Here is a 19,161-nt window from a genome sequence, read left to right on the forward strand (position 1 = left end):
ACCCTAACCCTAGACAGGCATACGCAAAAACATAGGATTGAGCCTAAGTGTTTATATAAAGTGTTCATGATAAGGAAAAAAAAAATTAAAAATATGTAATGTGCGATAACATTTTTAGATATCCTGATTCTGGTTTGAAAAGATAAATTAAGTTGGGACTGCACAAGAAAAAAATGTGATGTGCGATAACACTGTCAGATATCCCGGTATCGATGTACAAAGGAACTAATAAGGAGTACAAATAAAAAAAAAATCTGATGTGGGATAACACGGTCAGATATCCACCATACTGATGTCTAAATAAATAAAAAAAAACGGTAAATTAAGCAGATATCTTGGGATCAATGTGCATAGTGATCTATAAAGATAAATTAATTAGGGTGCATGATGGAGATAAAAAAAATGTGATGTGTGATAACACTGTCAGATATTCTGATAGCAATGTGAAAAGTGATAAATTAAGCTAAATTTGTTGATGGATGATATAAACAAAAACGGAATCTGCGATAAAATTGTCAGATATTCTGATATCAATGTGAAAAACAAATGTATTTAAAATCTAAATTAATTGTAGTCAAATGTTTTTCGGGCACTTTTGCACAACCCCGTTTTTTTTTAAAGTGATTATCATAAAAACTTAAAGCGATAACAATGAAAATATGCTTTACTGTACAGCCTTAGTTCAGAGGTTTACAACACTCCCATTATTGAAAAGCAAGCAGTGCCCCAAAAGTAAAAGGAAATAGTTTACATAATTATGTTCTCAAATATCTACATAGAGAATATAAGGACAGGCAATGATAAAAAAGATTAACATGTACTATAAATGGGAAACACCCCTCCAACCACTACTGTAAAGAGCCAACCTGACACGGCCCTTCATTTGGGCTGATCCTCAAAGACTAGACCGGCCCCAGGGTTGAGGTGAAGCTTAGAAACAAACAATATAGAAGAAGCTACACAATATGGAGCAAAAAACGTGCTGCGATGTGCAATAGTACTGTTGGATATCGTGATATTGATGTAAAATACCATTTATTTAAGATCCTGCATTAATTTAAGCTTCTTGAAGGCTTTTCTTTGTATGGTTGCAATATTTTTTTACCCAAGGTAAAAAGTAGCTTAGTGTGTGCATTTACTGTGGACCTCGACCTCACTGTACCTCTCTCTGCATCCAGCCTAGTTATGTTTCATGAGCACAGTCTGCAATGTAAAGAGATCCCTATGTTGTTGCACAGGGGTAATACAGTTGCATTATTGCAGCTTCCTCAACTATACAAATCATTGTACAACCCTACTGTAAATTCCTTGTTTGAAAAGTCAGCTAACTTTTTTTTACATATTGCTAAGACTAGACAACTTGCTTGCTAAACAATTCAGATGAACATGCATTAGGTCTAAAAGCTCATTTATGCTCAAAATTAAAAACTACTGATGGAGCCTTCTGTCCGTACTCCAATTAACTGTTGATCCTATTTGTGCACCTACTTTGAAAGCTTACAAACAAATTAAATGGAGAGTGTCACTGCACATTATTGAGTCATTCATGTAAATATATATATATATATATATATATATATATTGTATATGGCGATTACAATCTTTAAAACTAAATAATTAATTTTCATGACTAAATATGGTATAAAGTAAAAGGAGCTTTTTTTATTTAGCTAGACTCCCTAGATAGTACACTTTCTGCACACTTTAGAGAAAGTCCGAGTTCGTTTTTTTTTCTTTGGATGAGAAACATTCGCATGACCTTTCATTTATTTTGGCATAAAACTGATCAACTAACCCCTGTGGCCTAGACTTGGGTTTACATCTACCCTACTAGAATTACATTAGGGTCATATCTTACTAATTAACCAGACAGTCTTCCCCTTGAGACCTCTGTGGTACACCATACCACTTCCACTGTACCACTATTTGCTGCACAAGAAAATAAAATACTAATCATGAAAAGAGGCATTTCAATCAATACAGGCTCAAGTTGCTGCGCATATATAACACTGTTAAAGTGAATGGAATAACTGCAAAGAATACACTGTTTGATCGATCAACCTCTGATGCAACAATGAGTTAGCAAAAAAAAAAAGTGTTTATTAAATTTTCTTTAAGAAACTACTAGGTACTGTAAAACCTTTATTTGTAAATGCTTTCATCTTTAAGTTAAAACATATTCAAATTTTAAACTAATATTTGTGGTAGATTTTTGATGATTTTGATGAAAAAAGCCTAGATATTTTCACTCTGATTTACAAATCATTCATGTAGAGTTCATCTGATCATCCCAACTGACTGTAAATTGCTCAGAATCTATATTTTTCAGGTAAATTTTCAAGAATCTTAATTAAATAAGAAGCAAGGAAGCAAGAAAGCATGGCTGAGTGTGCAATGTGCAAATTTAATTCACAAACACTCAGGAGTGAAATGTGCTCATGTTACTTATGATACGAGCGGGAATACCAAACACTATGCTACATTATTAACAACCTGCTACCAGACAAAATGGAATGCTGGTTTTGTGGAAAACTACATATTAATCAGGAGCTACAAGGACTGTTTAAGAAAAAATGCTGCTGCAACAAGATGGTTAATAACGCTGAGGTGGCAAAATTAAATGAGAAGCGCTTACATACGGGACATTTGAGAATCTTAAAGAAACCTTACCTGGAGACCTCTCCGTCTCAGAATACTGGAGTCATCCATTCTGCTGTCGCCCTCTTGTCCCCGTCAGTTACGCAATTTAACCACTCGATTAAAAGAGCGGCAAGTTCTCGGCCTATGATTCTGAATCAGCCAGGACCAGCAGGCAATTCTCAGCTTAACCACTGTAGTGGCACCAGAGGGGAATGATGTGCCATGAATGGGCAGACTGCAGACGGCGCAGAGTTAACCCAGTTGGTGAGTCAATCGTCGTCTTTTAGTCTTTCAGTTCAGACGCTCCCAGACGGAGACTCGGTGTATGCTAGAGAAAAAATGACTTCACCGGCATTTATTACAAAAAAAAATAGCACACAAAAAACGTCCCACTGTGACTCAGAAAACTGAATCTTCACTGAAAAAAGTGCAGATTCCAGACTAACATTCTAGTCTAGATTAGAGGCTTAATAATACTGTGGCAGTAAATCTCGTCTGCATCTCTTGAGTAGTGGTAGCTCTGTCGCTGGCCCTATGTTCATGCTGTTTTCTATCTGGTTCTGCACATTTCTTATGCAAAGCACTTCAGGCAACAGCCTTTAGAACAGCATGTCTCCTCTTTCTCTCTCTTGCTCTCTGCTTCTATCTCTTGCACAGCAGCCTCTCAGAACAACAAACAGAGTGTATGGCCCATTTCAACAAGGGCTGTAGAATGGCTCCATCAAACGTTCTGTGCTGTAAACCACTCTCGCTTTTTATTCGTGGAGTCCCATAAGGACTGATTCCTATGGAAACCTCAGCCTCTTCCGTGGCACAAGCCGTGGGCATTTAATGACGCGAATGGCAGCTTGGTGGATTAAAACAGAAGAACTAATGAGGACAGTGTGTGGTGGTGGTCCTCCGTTCATCAAAGTCTTACTAGAAAAGAATTACATTAGATTGCATTTAGGCACGTAGACAGGTTTCTAACGTATATGAGTATCCATCCATATGCTGAAGACCACTCCCCTCAAGTGTGGTCCAGAAAGAAAAATTATTAAATCATTTTATGTGCACCAGTTTGAGAAAAGGTTGCTTGGTGATCCCAAAAAAAAAAAAAAAAAAAAAAAAAGTCTCTCAGTCTCTTTAAAAAGTGTCCGAGATGAGATAAAAGAATGTCCCGAATTTCTCACACCCTGAGCTGATCCGGATATCTGAAGGGGACGTCCGCAGCTGCAGAAGCCAAGGCAGAAGTAGAACTAGCAGCACCAGCCCCACAAGACAGTACAAGGCAAAGAAGAAGAACAACATCAACAACTCCGCTCAGACCCGCATGGCTGGATCCCAATCCAACCCAATCCCCTCAATAGAGGCAGCGAGAAAGAGGGTGCCTTACTGAGCAGAGGAACAGATAAACAGATGAAGAGACTGATTCAGCAGGACTCTGCAGCTTTACTGTGACTGCATACAAAAAAAATAAAAAGACAGTCACATCATATACATTCCGTCATTTTCTCCCACCACCATACATCTCCCTCCACTCCCTACATACAGTCTGCTTGCACCAGCCCTTCAGCTCTTCAGCCACCTGGTCCGATTCTGGTTGGCAAAACGGCGCTTACCGGAAAACGCTGTGGATCCGGAACAGCTGCACAGACAGAGCAGAGTCATCCGTGCATGTGAAAAAAAAAGAAAAAGGAGCATTGAAAGTAGAGTGGCACTTAGCGCCTATTCATGTTGGTCATTAGCGCAGCCTTTGAAGCGGTCCACCATGGTTGTGAATGGAGTGGGGAGGTTGCCAGAGAGGCTGCTACGGCAGTGTCACACAGTCACAGTCGCTAGCAATCCCCGCCTGTCCTCTATCCTTCAGATCTACTGCAGAATGAAAACAAACGCAGCTCTCCTGCTCGGATATATGGTGAGAAAGCTGCACACGCAGAGCCTAGTGAATCAAATGCAGCCTTTTCTTCTCCTCTGCTGGAGATTCTTCTGTTTGCCTGCATTCTCTATGTTCCTCGCATGCCTCTGTCGTGGTCCTCCTCCTCTGCTCAGCGCACACAGGAGCGAGCGAGCGAGCAGGCGAGCACTGGCAGCACACAACGCACACACTCTGTCTCTCCTATCAGCCAGGCAACACACCCAGCCAGCCAATCAGAGCCAAAGCAAGCTAGTATGCATTACCATATTATGAATGGGGGAGCTGAAAGACTCCGCCTTTCCACTCTCCTGCTTCCTGCACAGCCCTGCCATTCTAGTCCCAACACAGAGGCGAGATTCAGTCTGTTTCAAATCTGATTCAATCTGAATGTGCGGCGGAAAAGCCATACCAAAGCCAAACCGTGTATTCTTCTCCAAACACATGGCTGCCATGCTCTCCCATACGATGAATAAATAATGATTCTGCTGATCTGCAATTAATTATTCAGCTGCAGTGTTAGAACGGAATCACTCGGGGCCCAATGAAGACAGGCAGAGTGTTAAGCATACACTACGTACAGTAAACAGGCTTTAATAAGACTGTACTCTACTGTGCTAGGCTGTGTTCTTTTCTTTTCACTCAGTAAATGTACAGTGATTCATCTGCAGCCAGGCTGCTTTCTTCTGTTCTCTAGGGGACAAGAGGGATACGAGAGAGAGAGAGATAGATTAATATCCCTAGCTATAGCCAGTGCAACGTTTTCAGAGCTGTGACTCATTATTACCTAACCTCTCTCTCTTTCTCTCCATCTTGTACTTGTGTGCTCTTGCTCTTGCACTGCTTTTGCTTTTCCTGTTCATGGCGATGATAATCTAGCAAAACCACAACGATGCTGAGCCCAGAGAAATCTGAAGATAGAAGAGAACTAAGGAAACGGAAAACGAAGGAGCAGAGGCACGTTAAGAAAATTACAACAGGGAGATAAGAAAATGTGCAAAGATAGAAGAGGAGGCAGAGGGGAAGACGAGGACAGAAGCACAGAGAGGACGAGAAAAGGCTGGTGAGTAGAGATATGTGCCCAGATATGTGAAATGAAGGCCAATGCTGATGGTTTCCATTAATTTTGTGCACATACACGACACATGAACTACACATGCACACTAGTAGTGTACAAGACCAGTATTGGGACACCAGCTTAATCATCCTATAGTCTGAAATCAAGGGTATTCCACAAAAGGAGCCAATCAACTTGCTGGTTATGCAGAAAGCAGATGAAGGGATTTATCAAATCCAATGTGAACACAAACTGGATACTCATCCAATCTAGGACCACATATGAAAGTTAACACAAAGTTAAGATGTGTTATGTCAACTGAAATCTGTATAGACAGGTCTAGATAGGTCAAGTTGAATTTCATACACTTATTGCAGTCACCATCGTTGGCCAGCATTGCCCATCAGCCAGCCATAGTAACGAGGAGGTAACACCCTAGTTAACTAGCACAAGAATGCCAAAAACTAAAGCGGACTTACGCAAATGGACAAATACTACTACCATACTATATTATACAAATATGTTAAAAATAAACACGTCAATCGTTACAAATAGCTCATCATTGCAAAGCTATTTTCAGCTTAAAAACGCTACAAAAAATAATTACATTTAATGTCTAGATGTTTGCTATTACAAAGTATTTCAATAAATCCATTAACTTCAGACAAAAGCAAAAAGTGCTGTTTGGACTTAATCTCCTAGGACCTGGCATCCACATGTGTGGGCATCACATTTTGGATTGCCTAGACCACAACCCTAAAGTTTGCTCTTCACGGGCCTGGTGTCCTCGTATGAGGCCATTATACTGCCACCTAGTGGTGGCAAAAGAGTTTAAGACTACAGTTTCAATTTTGTTTGCAAATTTAAATAAACAATAAATACAGAAAATGTTAGTTTTTTACTTTATGGCACAATTGTAGGTGTTCCGTATGATACTTGCTTAGTGATCTTGGAATTATTTTTCTGCTAGGAAGCGTTTGGGAATGCAGCCATAGGCAATCAAGAATTCCACAAGAATATGAAAATCCAAGGAATGATTATTAACCATATTGATCTACCTAAAACCTACTTGCTCAACCTATCTGCGGGAATAGAATGGATCTCTCTTCCCCATCACTAGACCGGATACCAGCTATTAAATGCTGATTATGCAGTTTGACTACCAAATTTGTTCTCAAATCAAATTTGTTGGTTGTTCTCAACTCTTGAAATAATGCATTTGCATTTGACTATGTAATGTAAACACATGCAGTCTTTTAAGGATACAATACAACTGTACCAATAAATTTAGAAATCTGGACTGTTGTATGGATGTATAGCAAGCATATGAAAACAAGAATTTCAGGAATATATATATATATATATATATATAATACATATAGTACATTTAATACTGCATCTACATATACACTAAATGTGCTAAGCCTAGCACACTACCACGAGAGCGCTCATGTAAAACACGCTCTCTGAAAATAGCACTTTATCTAATCTGTGCACGGAGGAGCAGAAGTCTGCCTATCGCTGTGTCCCAACAGATGATAGAATGGAGCGGATTTTCTTGGAAATTGCCTTCCTTGCCTTGCACCACAATCAGACAGGTCTGAGGCATGAGAAATGCCAGGCACAGTATTTTTAGCCGGTGTGAACACAGAGCCATCTGATTTATGCACCCAGATAGATAAAGTAGACCAATGTCACCTCAGTCCAATAGTGGTCTATTCAGAAAGGGATGTAAAAATTTATAGCCCTACTCAGTCAAGTCACTTAACAGTGGAGGACAGATTTATGACTGGCTACACTGTCGGTAAAGACAACAGAAGAAGAAGAAGAAGAAGAAGAAGAAGAAGCCGAAGAAGAAGAAGCCGAAGAAGAAGAAGACGAAGACGAAGAAGAAGACGAAGAAGAAGAAGACGAAGACGAAGAAGAAGACGAAGAAGAAGAAGAAGACGAAGAAGAAGACGAAGAAGACGAAGAAGAAGACGAAGAAGAAGAAGACGAACACAAAGAAGACGAAGACGAACACAAAGAAGACGAAGAAGAAGAAGACGAAGAAGACGAAGACGAACACAAAGAAGACGAAGAAGACGAAGAAGAAGAAGAAGACGAAGAAGAAGAAGAAGAAAAAAAGGACATCCTCCTGATGGCCAGTGAATAAGGAGGAGTGTTGCTTAAACACCTAGAAGCTACCGACTAGTGTGCACGATACGAGAATGCAATAAATAAAGATCTTAATTGTTTGTTCACTGTGGACCTCTTCCTCACTCTGCCTTCAGCATAGTTAGTAGTGATGAAATTGAAAGTTTTGGCCAAAAAAAAAAATAAAATGAAACATTTGGCCCTGGAGGCCGAGTACGGAATACCAAACATTTTTGTCATGTTTGTTCTTACGTAGTTTGATATTTTTATTTTACTATTACATGAATTAAACAGTCTAATAGCATGTTTTAAATACTATTAAGAAAAGGTCATTTAAAAAGTACAACTAAAACCATAAATATCTATTCTCAGCACATCTCCCAACAAAGTGTGCATTACAAAACCCAGCAGAGGGCTTTTAATTTGAAACAAGGCATGCGAACACTGGATAGGAGCAGTTTAGCTGACATAGCTAACAGCTAGGTTAAAGGATGTAATGCTGCACGGCTCAGCTGGGCTGGAGCACAATGCCAGCTGTTTTTTTTTTAGCTGGATTACTCTCTGAGTTGATGACAGATCAAAGTCACACAATCTGTTCATAGATTTAGGCTAACTTGGACATTTTGTGGAGCCGTTTTGTGTCATGGAACACAGAAAAGTTCCACCAGAGTAGAGTAAAAACTGCAATATAATAATAATAATATAATAATACATTTTTCACTGTTCAGTATAGTTTTTATTGTTTAGCCTTTTCACTTGTTTCTCTCAAAGAGTTTATTTTTGCCATTTTCAGCCAAATATTTTAGGTTGCCCCATTTTGGCGCATCCCTACAAAATATGTCACATGCAGGTAATTCAATTTGAGTTCAATGCAATTAACAGCATTAGTGTATCTTTTTCACTGTATTTAATGAGAAAACTCATATTGTGATAACAATAAAATTACAAAGAACTACTCAGCCCTACAACCTGTAAGTGACTGCTAAAATGATTTAATATAATTTGTGGAAAAAGGTCCACCGTCTACAAAGCGTCTTTCATCCAGCTCCCTCCGTTACAACAACAGTTTTCTATTACCTCAGTAAGTCAGATCTAGTGACTTACCTTGTGTCAAGGAGGCACACTCTGCTGTGAAAAGCTGACTCATAACAGAGTAATGATCTCGTCTGAGGAGCCAGATAGCCTAGGCTGTGCAATCGTGCTACGAATACCAGCTCTGTTTCAGCTCAGATGAAGACAGCTATGGAGATCTATGGAGATACTCTCCAAGGTAATCGGGCATCATCTGTCAAGACTAAGCAAGCATTCATTTAGAATGCACTCAACAGCATAACAAAATATATATATATACCTGTAAAGACATGCAGACTGTTTGTATAAAATATTGTCTATTTTATATATAGAAAATTTTCCTTAGTGTTTTGTGAGGTATCATTTTTCATTGTTTGGCAGTAAGCTGTTAATAAGTACTGCATACTACATAACAGTTTTAAAAATATGACTTACACTGAAATGCCAAATGTCATGGGATATCAGAGCGTAAACTAAAACATCTTGGGAACATCCACACCACCTGTGTATGTGGTGAGGTGATATCTTGTGAGTAAGGCTGAATACTGTCCAGCATCCTCAAGGTATGGCAACATGACTTCTTGGAGATTGTGGGAGGGAAGCATTAGTGAGTGTCATATATCATAGGACTCAATACTTTTCTTCAGTTCCGTGATATCTGGCATGTCAGAGTAAAGCAAACTTCTATACTGTTACTTGTTTGGTTTATAGGTGTTTTACTTCTTGTTTAATGATTTCTCACACACTGCATCACTGTTCTGTTATTTCTGTAAGTTCTGTTTTTTTTTTTGTTATTTATTTCTTGTTATTTATTTTATTTTATTTTTTTTTTACTTTTTTTTTGGCCTAAAGCTTCCTCAGCACTTTATCAGTCCCCCTGACGATGCTGTTTCTTTGAAGATACCTGCACCAGCTCTAGTGCTGCTTTCAGACAAGTATGTAGTGAATTAGCTGTGTCAGTCTGCGTCTGGCAGCTACTGATAATACCCCTTACAGCTGGAGCTTCAGCACCTGCCGAGCCCTGTGATCCAGAGGATAGGACTCGTCCTGCTTTCCACAAAGACCTAAATGGGACACTAGAAGAGGCACTGGTGTAGATTTGTGTTTAAGGGTCCTATATAAAGTAGGTTGTGTGGTTGTTATATATTATATATGAGGGAAAAACTGGATTGTTTGTGATGCTGGTCTAGAACACATTCTTCTGCTCTATTAGCGCTCTATGAAAGAGACCATTAATAAAATGGAACACAAACTAGAGCATGCTTTGGTCAGCATTTCTGTGACTGGGTTCTTTCTCAATTTTAAAAGTCAAACTTAATGCTTTTTAAGACCTTTTTAATACCTTAATAAATATAATTTAAGGCCCAAAAATGTAGTCATAACTTCTTAAATAGAAAATAATTCATTGAACTGAAAATGAAAACTTAACATTTCCCACCTGTTATCAATTTTCTTTTTCAATTTTGTTCCATTGTAATGCACAACATGTGAGCATGTTAGCTAGCTTACCGCAAATGTTAGCTAGCTCTCTGCTAACCCTAGTTTTCTCCCTAGTAACGTAGCTAACTCTCCGCTAACATTAGTATGTTAGTTAGCTCATCGCTAACCTTAGTTCTCTCCTCAGTAACATTAGCTAGCTCACCGCTAATATTAGCTAGCTCGCCGCTAACCCTAGTGTTCTCCCCAGTAACATAGCTAACTCTATGCTAATGTTAGTATGTTAGCTAGCTTGTCGCTAACTTTAGTTCTCTCCTCAGTAATGTTAGCTGGCTCGCCGCTGATGTTAACTGCACTAACCTTAGTTCTCTCCCCAGCAGTGTTGGGAGTAACGGCGTTAAAACTAACGGCGTTACTAACGCCGTTACTTTTTTCAGTAACGAGTAATCTAACTAATTACTACTAGTTACCATTTCCGACACCCCGTTACTGCACGTTACTTTAGCAGCTCTATTTACTTTTTTTTTTTATTTCGCTTTGCCCTGGTTAACCCCTCCTCTGTCCGGTGAACTTGAGCTTCTGGCCGCTGTGCCTGTGGTTTGGCGTGGTGAAGTGAGGCACAATTGTGACGATTTGCGTGCTCTAATCAATTCAGTGATTGCCGTGGACAACCCAAGTTCCGAATTAAGGACGTTAAGCTCTTTTTAGCTGCTCCGGTTTTTGTGGTGCTGCTGCTTTCTCTTTTAGAGCTTAGATTCTCTGCCCGAATCCCACCTGACCTGAGGACCGACCCGAAATCAGGCTCCTATTTTTATTTTATATAAAGCTCTGGTGTGATAATCACAATGTTGCTAAGTAACCAATTATTATTGTTCACTAAAGCGAACGAAATAGCGAAAATTGAAAGTGAAAAACATTTGTGTTAACTGAATCTAATAAAAACGGTAATTAAAAGGAAAAACATAACTATCTCGAACTGTATTTTGTGTTTATAAAACTAACTAAAACGAACTGAAATTACTGATAGAATACCCTCATTTTTGTGTTTAATTTATTTATAAGCGCTGTTGTACAGCGGAGTTGTACAGCGGGAGTTGTTGTGCCGAGCGCAAAATAAAAACAAAATAAAATTAAACTATAATAAAAATGAAAACTGTAATCACGTAGCTCTGGGCGCACGTGAACGCCTCCGCGTTTGACTTGCAGCATTGTGTGTAGCTGTTCTTAAAAATCATTTAGATTAAATAATAGTTCTATGCTTCTATGTTACAGTGTTAATTAACATAATTCTGATTATATTTCGCTCATTCAATCAGCCCGAAAACAGACAGTTTATGGGGCGGATCGGGTCAGGCTCATAATGACAGTTTATGGTTCGGGCTTGGGCACAATGTGCACGGGCTCCGGCTGGGTCGGATTTTTTGGGCACGATCTAAGCTCTATTCTCTTTTGGTGAAGCTGTTATATTAATACCATTTTAACGGGCATTAAATTGTTGTTTTTGTCCATTATTTTGTTTTATATATACATATTTCTTTTGAGTGTGGCTTGGTTTGTTAAATTTCATCCCCAGACGCGTTTTTCCGCTTTTTTCAGTATTACAAGTTTTAGTAATTTTCTTTAGTTGTGTGGAGAATTTCGTTTTATTTTTTTGAAATTCGTTAGATTATATTTTTGTCAACATTTTGGGTTTATTTTCGTTTGTTATTTTTTGTTATTTTTCTAATAATAATAGTAAATGCATAATTGATTTCCTTTTTTTGACGGGCGAATAATAAAAAGTAACGCGATAGTTACTTTTACTGGTAACTAATTACTTTTATAGTGGAGTAACTCCGTTAGTAACTCAGTTACTTTTTTGGAGAAGTAACGAGTAACTATAACTAATTACTTTTTCAAAGTAACGTGCCCAACACTGCTCCCCAGTAATGTTAGCTAGCTCACAGCTAATTTTTAGCTTGCTCTCCGCTAACCTTAGTTCTCTCCCCAGTAACTCCCCGCTAATGTAAGTATGTGCTTTCCCACAGCTTTAAACAAACAATCTAAGAATTTAATACCTACAGCAAATTTACAGTAAATTTAAGACAATTTAAGACCTTAATTATCAAGATTAATGTGAGACATTTTAAGACTTTTTAAGGATCCACGGGAACCCTGCGAGAATAAAAAAAAAAGATGTAAAAAGGCACTGCCACTATAATCAGTGTTCTCTCCCCTCATCACTCCAAAGGGTGATGTTGAGCTCATGTATTGGAACAGAGTCGCTGCGCTTTCCTCCGATGCTACTCTGCAATGCTGCATCAGCAGCAGTTTGAAAAGAGGCGGCAGCTGATTCACATCTATTAGGGGAGGCATTTGTTAGTCTTTACCCTCCTGGTGTTGGGGCATCACTAGTGATAGGTGGAGTCTTAATGGGTGAGTTGGGTAATTTACCTTGTAAATTGCAAAACTGGATTGAAATAAATCTTGTCACATTGCAGAAGCTTATTGAAACAATGCCACAAGCTATTTTGTTTTTGGCCAGGCAGTGTGTATCTCCCATCCACATATGTAAAACATAAAACACTGAGCATATTGTAATATCGCACCTGCTACCTAAACATATGGTAATATGGCATCTGCTACATTACCACGTGTGTGTTAGAAAATTATGCTAATTATGCCATAGAAACATCACAATAAAGGAGCAGCATGACCACCTTATTTCACCATCTCAAACAATATAATATCATTATAGATTATAAAAATTATGCTTTCTCCTTAACATATCGAGATAAGTCATAATCGCCAAGCCCTACTGGGAACATGCCACAAGACCTGCCTGATGTTTTGAAGATGCTCCTATCCAATCATTCAGGCACCACAATTCGGCTTATTAAAGTCGCTTTAAATCTAAATGTTTGAACATTTGTCCTTCAAGAACTCACTGTTCCCACCCCGCCTAAAATGTATAACCCACATCTTGACTGGTACCTTAACTTAATAATGAATGGTATTCTGGTACTCTCTTAACTTTGTATAATGACAATGGTTCTAATGTTATGGCTAATTGTGCAAAGTAATATTTTAAACATATATAAACATCATAACATTTGTACAGGTATTATTACATGATTATTATTTTTTTAAAGAAATCATTGACTCCATTAACAGTACATTAACACAGCTCTCCATCATTTATTCATTTTCCTCAGACAGAAGCCCTGCGGTTGGACAGAATAGGCCCAGTGGGCTGTCTGGTGTATAATACACTGGGGGAGTCCCTGCAACTACAGTGCAGAGCATGCATTTTTAACAACATGCATGCTGATCGAGATGACTGCAGACAGGTTTAGCCAATTTTTATTTTCCTCAGGAATCTATAATAAGCCTGTGCACTCACAAAGATCTGCATAATTCCCCACCACTCAACAGCAAGAGCTGAAGATCGGTTATCTGTAATACACAGCCTGTATGCACTGTACCTTATTTTATTATTCTTTTAATCTAAGCATAATCTTAAAGACAAGCTTTTTTGGAAAACTAGAAAAATTTGTTGATTCATTGTGACTGTCTGCAATTAATAATCCAATTAATCAGCCCTATTTACACTAACTAAATTTTTAAAAATTAAAACGTGCAGTTGGTCAGTGTTCATTAAGCACTGATATCGACAAAATGCTCAGAGGAGTGTCAGATTTTTTACAATAACAAATTTATAAAATAATTTCATATGAAGAGTGTAATGTCGTTTTTAAGGGGTAATTTTGCACTTTAGTACTTGCTCTTTTTGAAATACAATAGGTCACTCAGAGTTGTATATGCAGAAAATCAAGTAAATCAGTAAAAGGACCCCGAATGTCGTCAACCAGTAAATTTGGATTCATGGCCTTGCCCACCTTGGCTTGTGACCGCCCACTGTGTGGAGGGAGTGTCACAGTACTGTTAGCCAATCAGAGACAAAACATTTTTATGTCAAGAATATTGCATGAGTCTTTCTTCCCTGCCCACTCTTCCACTGAAGTAAAACTGCCTGAAACACAAAAAAACGGTGTATAAAAAGGGCATTTATTCATACTAGAGACTGCTGCAAAATGAATGGAAAACACTAAACATGAAAGACATAAGATGTCATAAGAAACAATGAAACAAAACAAATAAGCCCAGGTGTCCCAATCCTTTTTTATACATTGTATATCACTGTACTAAGAATTTAGATAGCGCTACTGCTGCATTTTGTCTGAGGGACAAAATATTATAAGAAAAGATCACCAACGATAAGAACTGCTTTAAATATCTTGATTCAATATTTGTGCCACATTGTGCAAACTGTGAGTAAAACTGACCCAATCATTAGCTATAAAAATGCCTGAACGTTAGTTGATAATGGAAATGCACTGAAAATCAAACTGCCTGTAGAAATGTAATTCTGTCTCCATTCTTTGAGGAATTGGGGGGCAAATGTGATCTGAAATGAACTAAGAAAAACCAAGAATACAGTTTTACAATGTGTGTATTCAAGTAGTAAGTCTCTAGAGTCTGGTAATAGCTGGTATAAAACAGTGTGCAACAATGAACGAGACATCCTGTCGTGGGAGGCGGAACCTTTCCTAGGTGAATACCCATGAGTATAAAGGACCATTTGCTATTGTATTGCACTTGTGATACCTTGTAGCTTTCTTTGAGAATCTTTTATGTACAAGTTATAGCATTCTATTATAGCATTTTATTTTTTTTTTTATTTCCTTGGGTATGAACTTTGATTGGATGTTAATAAAAAGCTGTTAAATAAGTCTGTTTTCATCATTAATTTATAGCGTGGCTCTGGGCAAGCAAGGACGTGTGTATACTCCCCCACACACACAGTTTAATTTGAACTCTGACGGCTCTGTGACAGATAGAAGCTTGTTATTTGAATTGAGACATGTTTTTTCGCCTGCGGGAGGATCCAGTTCATTTTCATACTCTCTCCTCGAGGTCAGTAAGTGTTTGTGGGGTCAACCACAAATTTGTGGTGCTGTATCATATTTATTGCATCAGTTTCTGATTTAGTTTTGCTTTATCATCCTTTACCCCTTTCATTATCCAAATGTGCAAACGTGAAGTGATGGAACTCTTTGTGTGGCAGATTAACTTATTGGTTTAATCCAGATTTACCTTTAATTTAGACCAGTGACTGTAGACAGTATTGATGGGATTGACGAGGTCAGTGTCATACCAGGAACCAGCCCAGTACCGCATGAACACACCCTGTTTTCTCCCTAATTTACACAGCCAATTTCCCAACCCACTCATTAGGACTTACCCTATCACTAGTGATGCCCCAACTAGAGGTGGACGATATGGCCCTAAAATAATATCACAATATTTCATGGTATTGTTGCGATAACGATACTTTACGTGATATGACAAAACACAGAATATTTTTTTTTCAAGAATACACTACTGCACAATACTAATAATGCACTCCATATATCTCCATATATCCAATATATATAGTGTATATCCAGTATATATATATATATATATATATATATATATATATATATATATATATATATATATATATATATATATATATATATATATATATATTGTTTCAAGAATACACTACTGCACAATACTAATAATGCACTCCATATATCTCCATATATCCAGTGTATATCCAGTATATATATTTTTTCAAGAATACACTACTGCACAATATTAATAATGCACTCCATATATCTCCATATATCCAGTATATATACAGTGTATATCCAGTATATATATATCTCCATATATCCAGTACTGCAGTAAAATGAATGGTAGGTTGGCGATGTTATTGCGTACAATATGATATGGCACGCCCCTAGCCTCAACACCAGGAGGATGAAGACTAGCACATGCCTCCTCCGATACATGGGAAGTCAGCTACCGCCTAGCATTGCCGAGTAGCATCACAGCGCGCTTGGAGGAAAGCACAGCGACTGGGTTCTGATACATCAGCTCAAAGACACTTATGAGGGGAAAGAGCACCATCGACCCATCCCAGAGAGAGCAAGGCCAATTGTGCTCTATCAGGTCTCCAGCAGCTGATGGCAAGCAACATAAACATGATTCGAACCAGTGATCTCCCAACTCGGTCTGCTACCGATTATCTAACAGCACCCCAGGTAAACACAACTATTTGAGTAACTGTTTTAATAATGTGGCACTAATAAAGAATTCAGAGGTAACCCATCTCCAAGAAAGCAAAGCTACCAAACTATCAGTCATTATCAATAGAAAGTGAAACCTACAGATACAGTAAAACGGAGAAACCGACACTCCTTTTTCATTCCCACAACTGCTCAGTGACCCAGAACAAACATGCCATCCCCAAAGCCCTGTAATGTCAGCTTGTCTCTTACTGATGAAGAAAACAAGCCACTTGTTTTGACCTACAGCCCGCATGAAGCTGCAGAGAACATCAAGATAAGAACCCCTGTTGTGATGTGTGGATGATAAGTGTCATTCCCCTTCATTCGAAATACCTGAAAGGCTTCAGCTATCTCCTAATGGTTATTTATCTGCTCATTGTTCAGAGCTGGGGAAGAAAGCAAGGTAAGTGAGATAATACCTGACATGATATGACCCGAATGTGAGGCATTTTGGACTACAAACACATACAATAAACTGCCTACAGAAAAGTACAGATGTAACAAATATATATATATATATATATATATATATATATATATATATATATATATATATATATATATATATATATATATATATATGGTACATAAAAGTGGTGCTTTTGTAATGCTTTAGTTACATTATAAGGGATTGGGTTTTTCATGCTTCAGAGCTCCTCCTACAGTCAGGAAGAGGAATTTGGGCTTTAAATGCAAAAGGTGGACACGCTTTACACGCTTTACACGCTTTACACGCTTTACACGCTTTACAACTTCTGGACAAGCTACAGAACAAGCACTGAACAATTCTTTAAAGTTACATTGTGCGGTTTTCACAATGCTGAGCCCAGTATTACCTCAATATGGATGTTATTCTCATTATTCAAGGTCAGTAAAGTATTAGAAGGGTTTAAGCTGATATTGTTAGGTTAAATAATACATATTGTAGGTGAACCTGCGAAAGAAGGGTTTCCCATTTGCTTATTTCGAGGGATGCGCAGAAATAAAAATTTTCATCCATAACCAGAAGCAAACAAAATAAAACATTTAGGCAAAGGCTAAATCATTAATTTGTATTAGTAATTAGTAATTTTCGACCTAAACCTTTAGGTTGCCGGACAATGTAATTTGCATCCCTGCTTATTTGTGTATTCCTAAACAAGTGCCTTTTAAATCAATCTTCAAAAGAGTTTTTCTAAAACAGCCATAACTCAAATGTTTGTGATTTGTTTGTCCACAACTTCATCTTGTTCTAAAAAAAATACACAATATTCCAGGGTAATCAGTGTGCAAACATATTGGCTATTAAAAGTGTGCATTTTATGAAGTATCTCAGCTGCCTCTAAACCCAGCAGCCCATTTACAACAGAGAAAATTCCAATTAATCTCCTGAACATCCAATCACAGGCTCAAGGCCACAGTGAACACTTTACAGGATGGGAAATGGAAAATAGCCAGGCAAAGCTGAGGGGCTGAAGTTGAGTGAATAAATGGTTAGAAAGTATTGCCACCACCCAAAATGCTGCTACTGTTATGACCTTAAACTGTAGTGGTTTATTTAATAGTTAAAGAAAAAACTACAATACTTTTGTGAAAGAATTCAGGGCTGTGTAAAATAGGTGTTTGATTATATATATATATATATATATATATATATATATATATATATATATATATACACATATATACAGTGAGTCCAAGAAGTATTTGATCCCTTGCTGATTTTCTTTGTTTGCCCACTAATAAAGACACTATCCTTCTGCACTTTTAATGGTAGATATATTCTAACATGGAGAGACAGAATATCAAGACAAAAATCCAGAATATAATTTTAAAGAATATATTTTAATTAATTTGTATTTCAATGAGGAAAGTAAGTATTTGATCCCTCTTGCCAAACACACTCAATATTTAGTGGCAAAGCCTTTGTTTGCAAGCACAGCGGTGAGACGTTTGTTGTAGTTAACCACAAGTTTACTACAACACTCCATGACCTTAATGTGATTTTTCTTGAGCCAATCCTTTGTTGCCTTTGCTGTATGTTTAGGGTCGTTATCATGTTGGAAGACCCAACCACGGCCCATTTTCAGATCCCTGGCAGAGGGGAGGAGGTTGTCCCTCGGGATTGTGCGGTACATGGCTCCATCCATCTTCCCAGTGATGCGGTGAAGTAGCCCTGTACCCTTGGCAGAGAAACACCCCCAAAACATTATGCTTCCACCTCCATGCTTGACGGTGGGCACAGTGTTCTTGGGGTCATAGGCAGCATTTTTCTTCCTCCACACATGGCGGGTGGAGTTTAGCCCAAAAAGTTCAATTTTGGTCTCGTCTGACCACAAAACCTTCTCCCAATAACTTGGTTCATCTTTCAAATGATCATTAGCATACTTGAGGCGCGCCTCCACATGTGCTCTCTTCAGCAGGGGTACCTTTCGGGCACTGCAGGATGTGAATCCATTGTTGCGCAAAGTGTTGCCAATTGTTTCCTTGCAAACTGTGGTCCCAGCTGCCTTCAGGTCATTTGCTAACTCCTGCCGAGTGGTTGCAGGACGATTTCTGACCGTTCTCAGCATCATTGCCACCCCACGAGGCGAAATCTTCTTTGGAGCACCGGGCCGAGGTCTGTTGATCGTCATGTTATACTCTTTAAACTTTCTGATAATTGCACCAATAGTTGTTACTTTCACATCCAACACCTTACTAATCTTTTTGTAGCCCATTCCAGCTTTGTGAAGGTCAACAATTCTGACTCTGAGGTCCTGTGACAGCTCTTTGGTTTTACCCAT

General features: G+C 38.3%; 1 protein-coding gene across 5 annotated transcripts in view; it reads right to left on the reverse strand.

The window, feature by feature from the left end:
• Window positions 1-19,161, reverse strand: part of mast2 (microtubule associated serine/threonine kinase 2) — a 212,451-nt gene that overhangs the window by 136,166 nt on the left and 57,124 nt on the right. Inside the window, exon 1 of one of the 5 annotated variants that reach the window (XM_022675852.2) lies at window positions 2,671-2,994. The exons of the other annotated variants lie outside the window; for them this stretch is intronic. Coding sequence (XP_022531573.2) covers window positions 2,671-2,709 — 39 coding nt within the window. The 5' untranslated portion in view covers window positions 2,710-2,994. Of the gene's footprint in view, window positions 1-2,670; window positions 2,995-19,161 lie in introns of those variants that run through there. 5 annotated transcript variants of the gene reach the window in all.

This window comes from Astyanax mexicanus, chromosome 5 (genome assembly GCF_023375975.1).
Source record: "Astyanax mexicanus isolate ESR-SI-001 chromosome 5, AstMex3_surface, whole genome shotgun sequence".
NCBI classification, from domain to species: Eukaryota; Metazoa; Chordata; class Actinopteri; order Characiformes; family Acestrorhamphidae; genus Astyanax; species Astyanax mexicanus.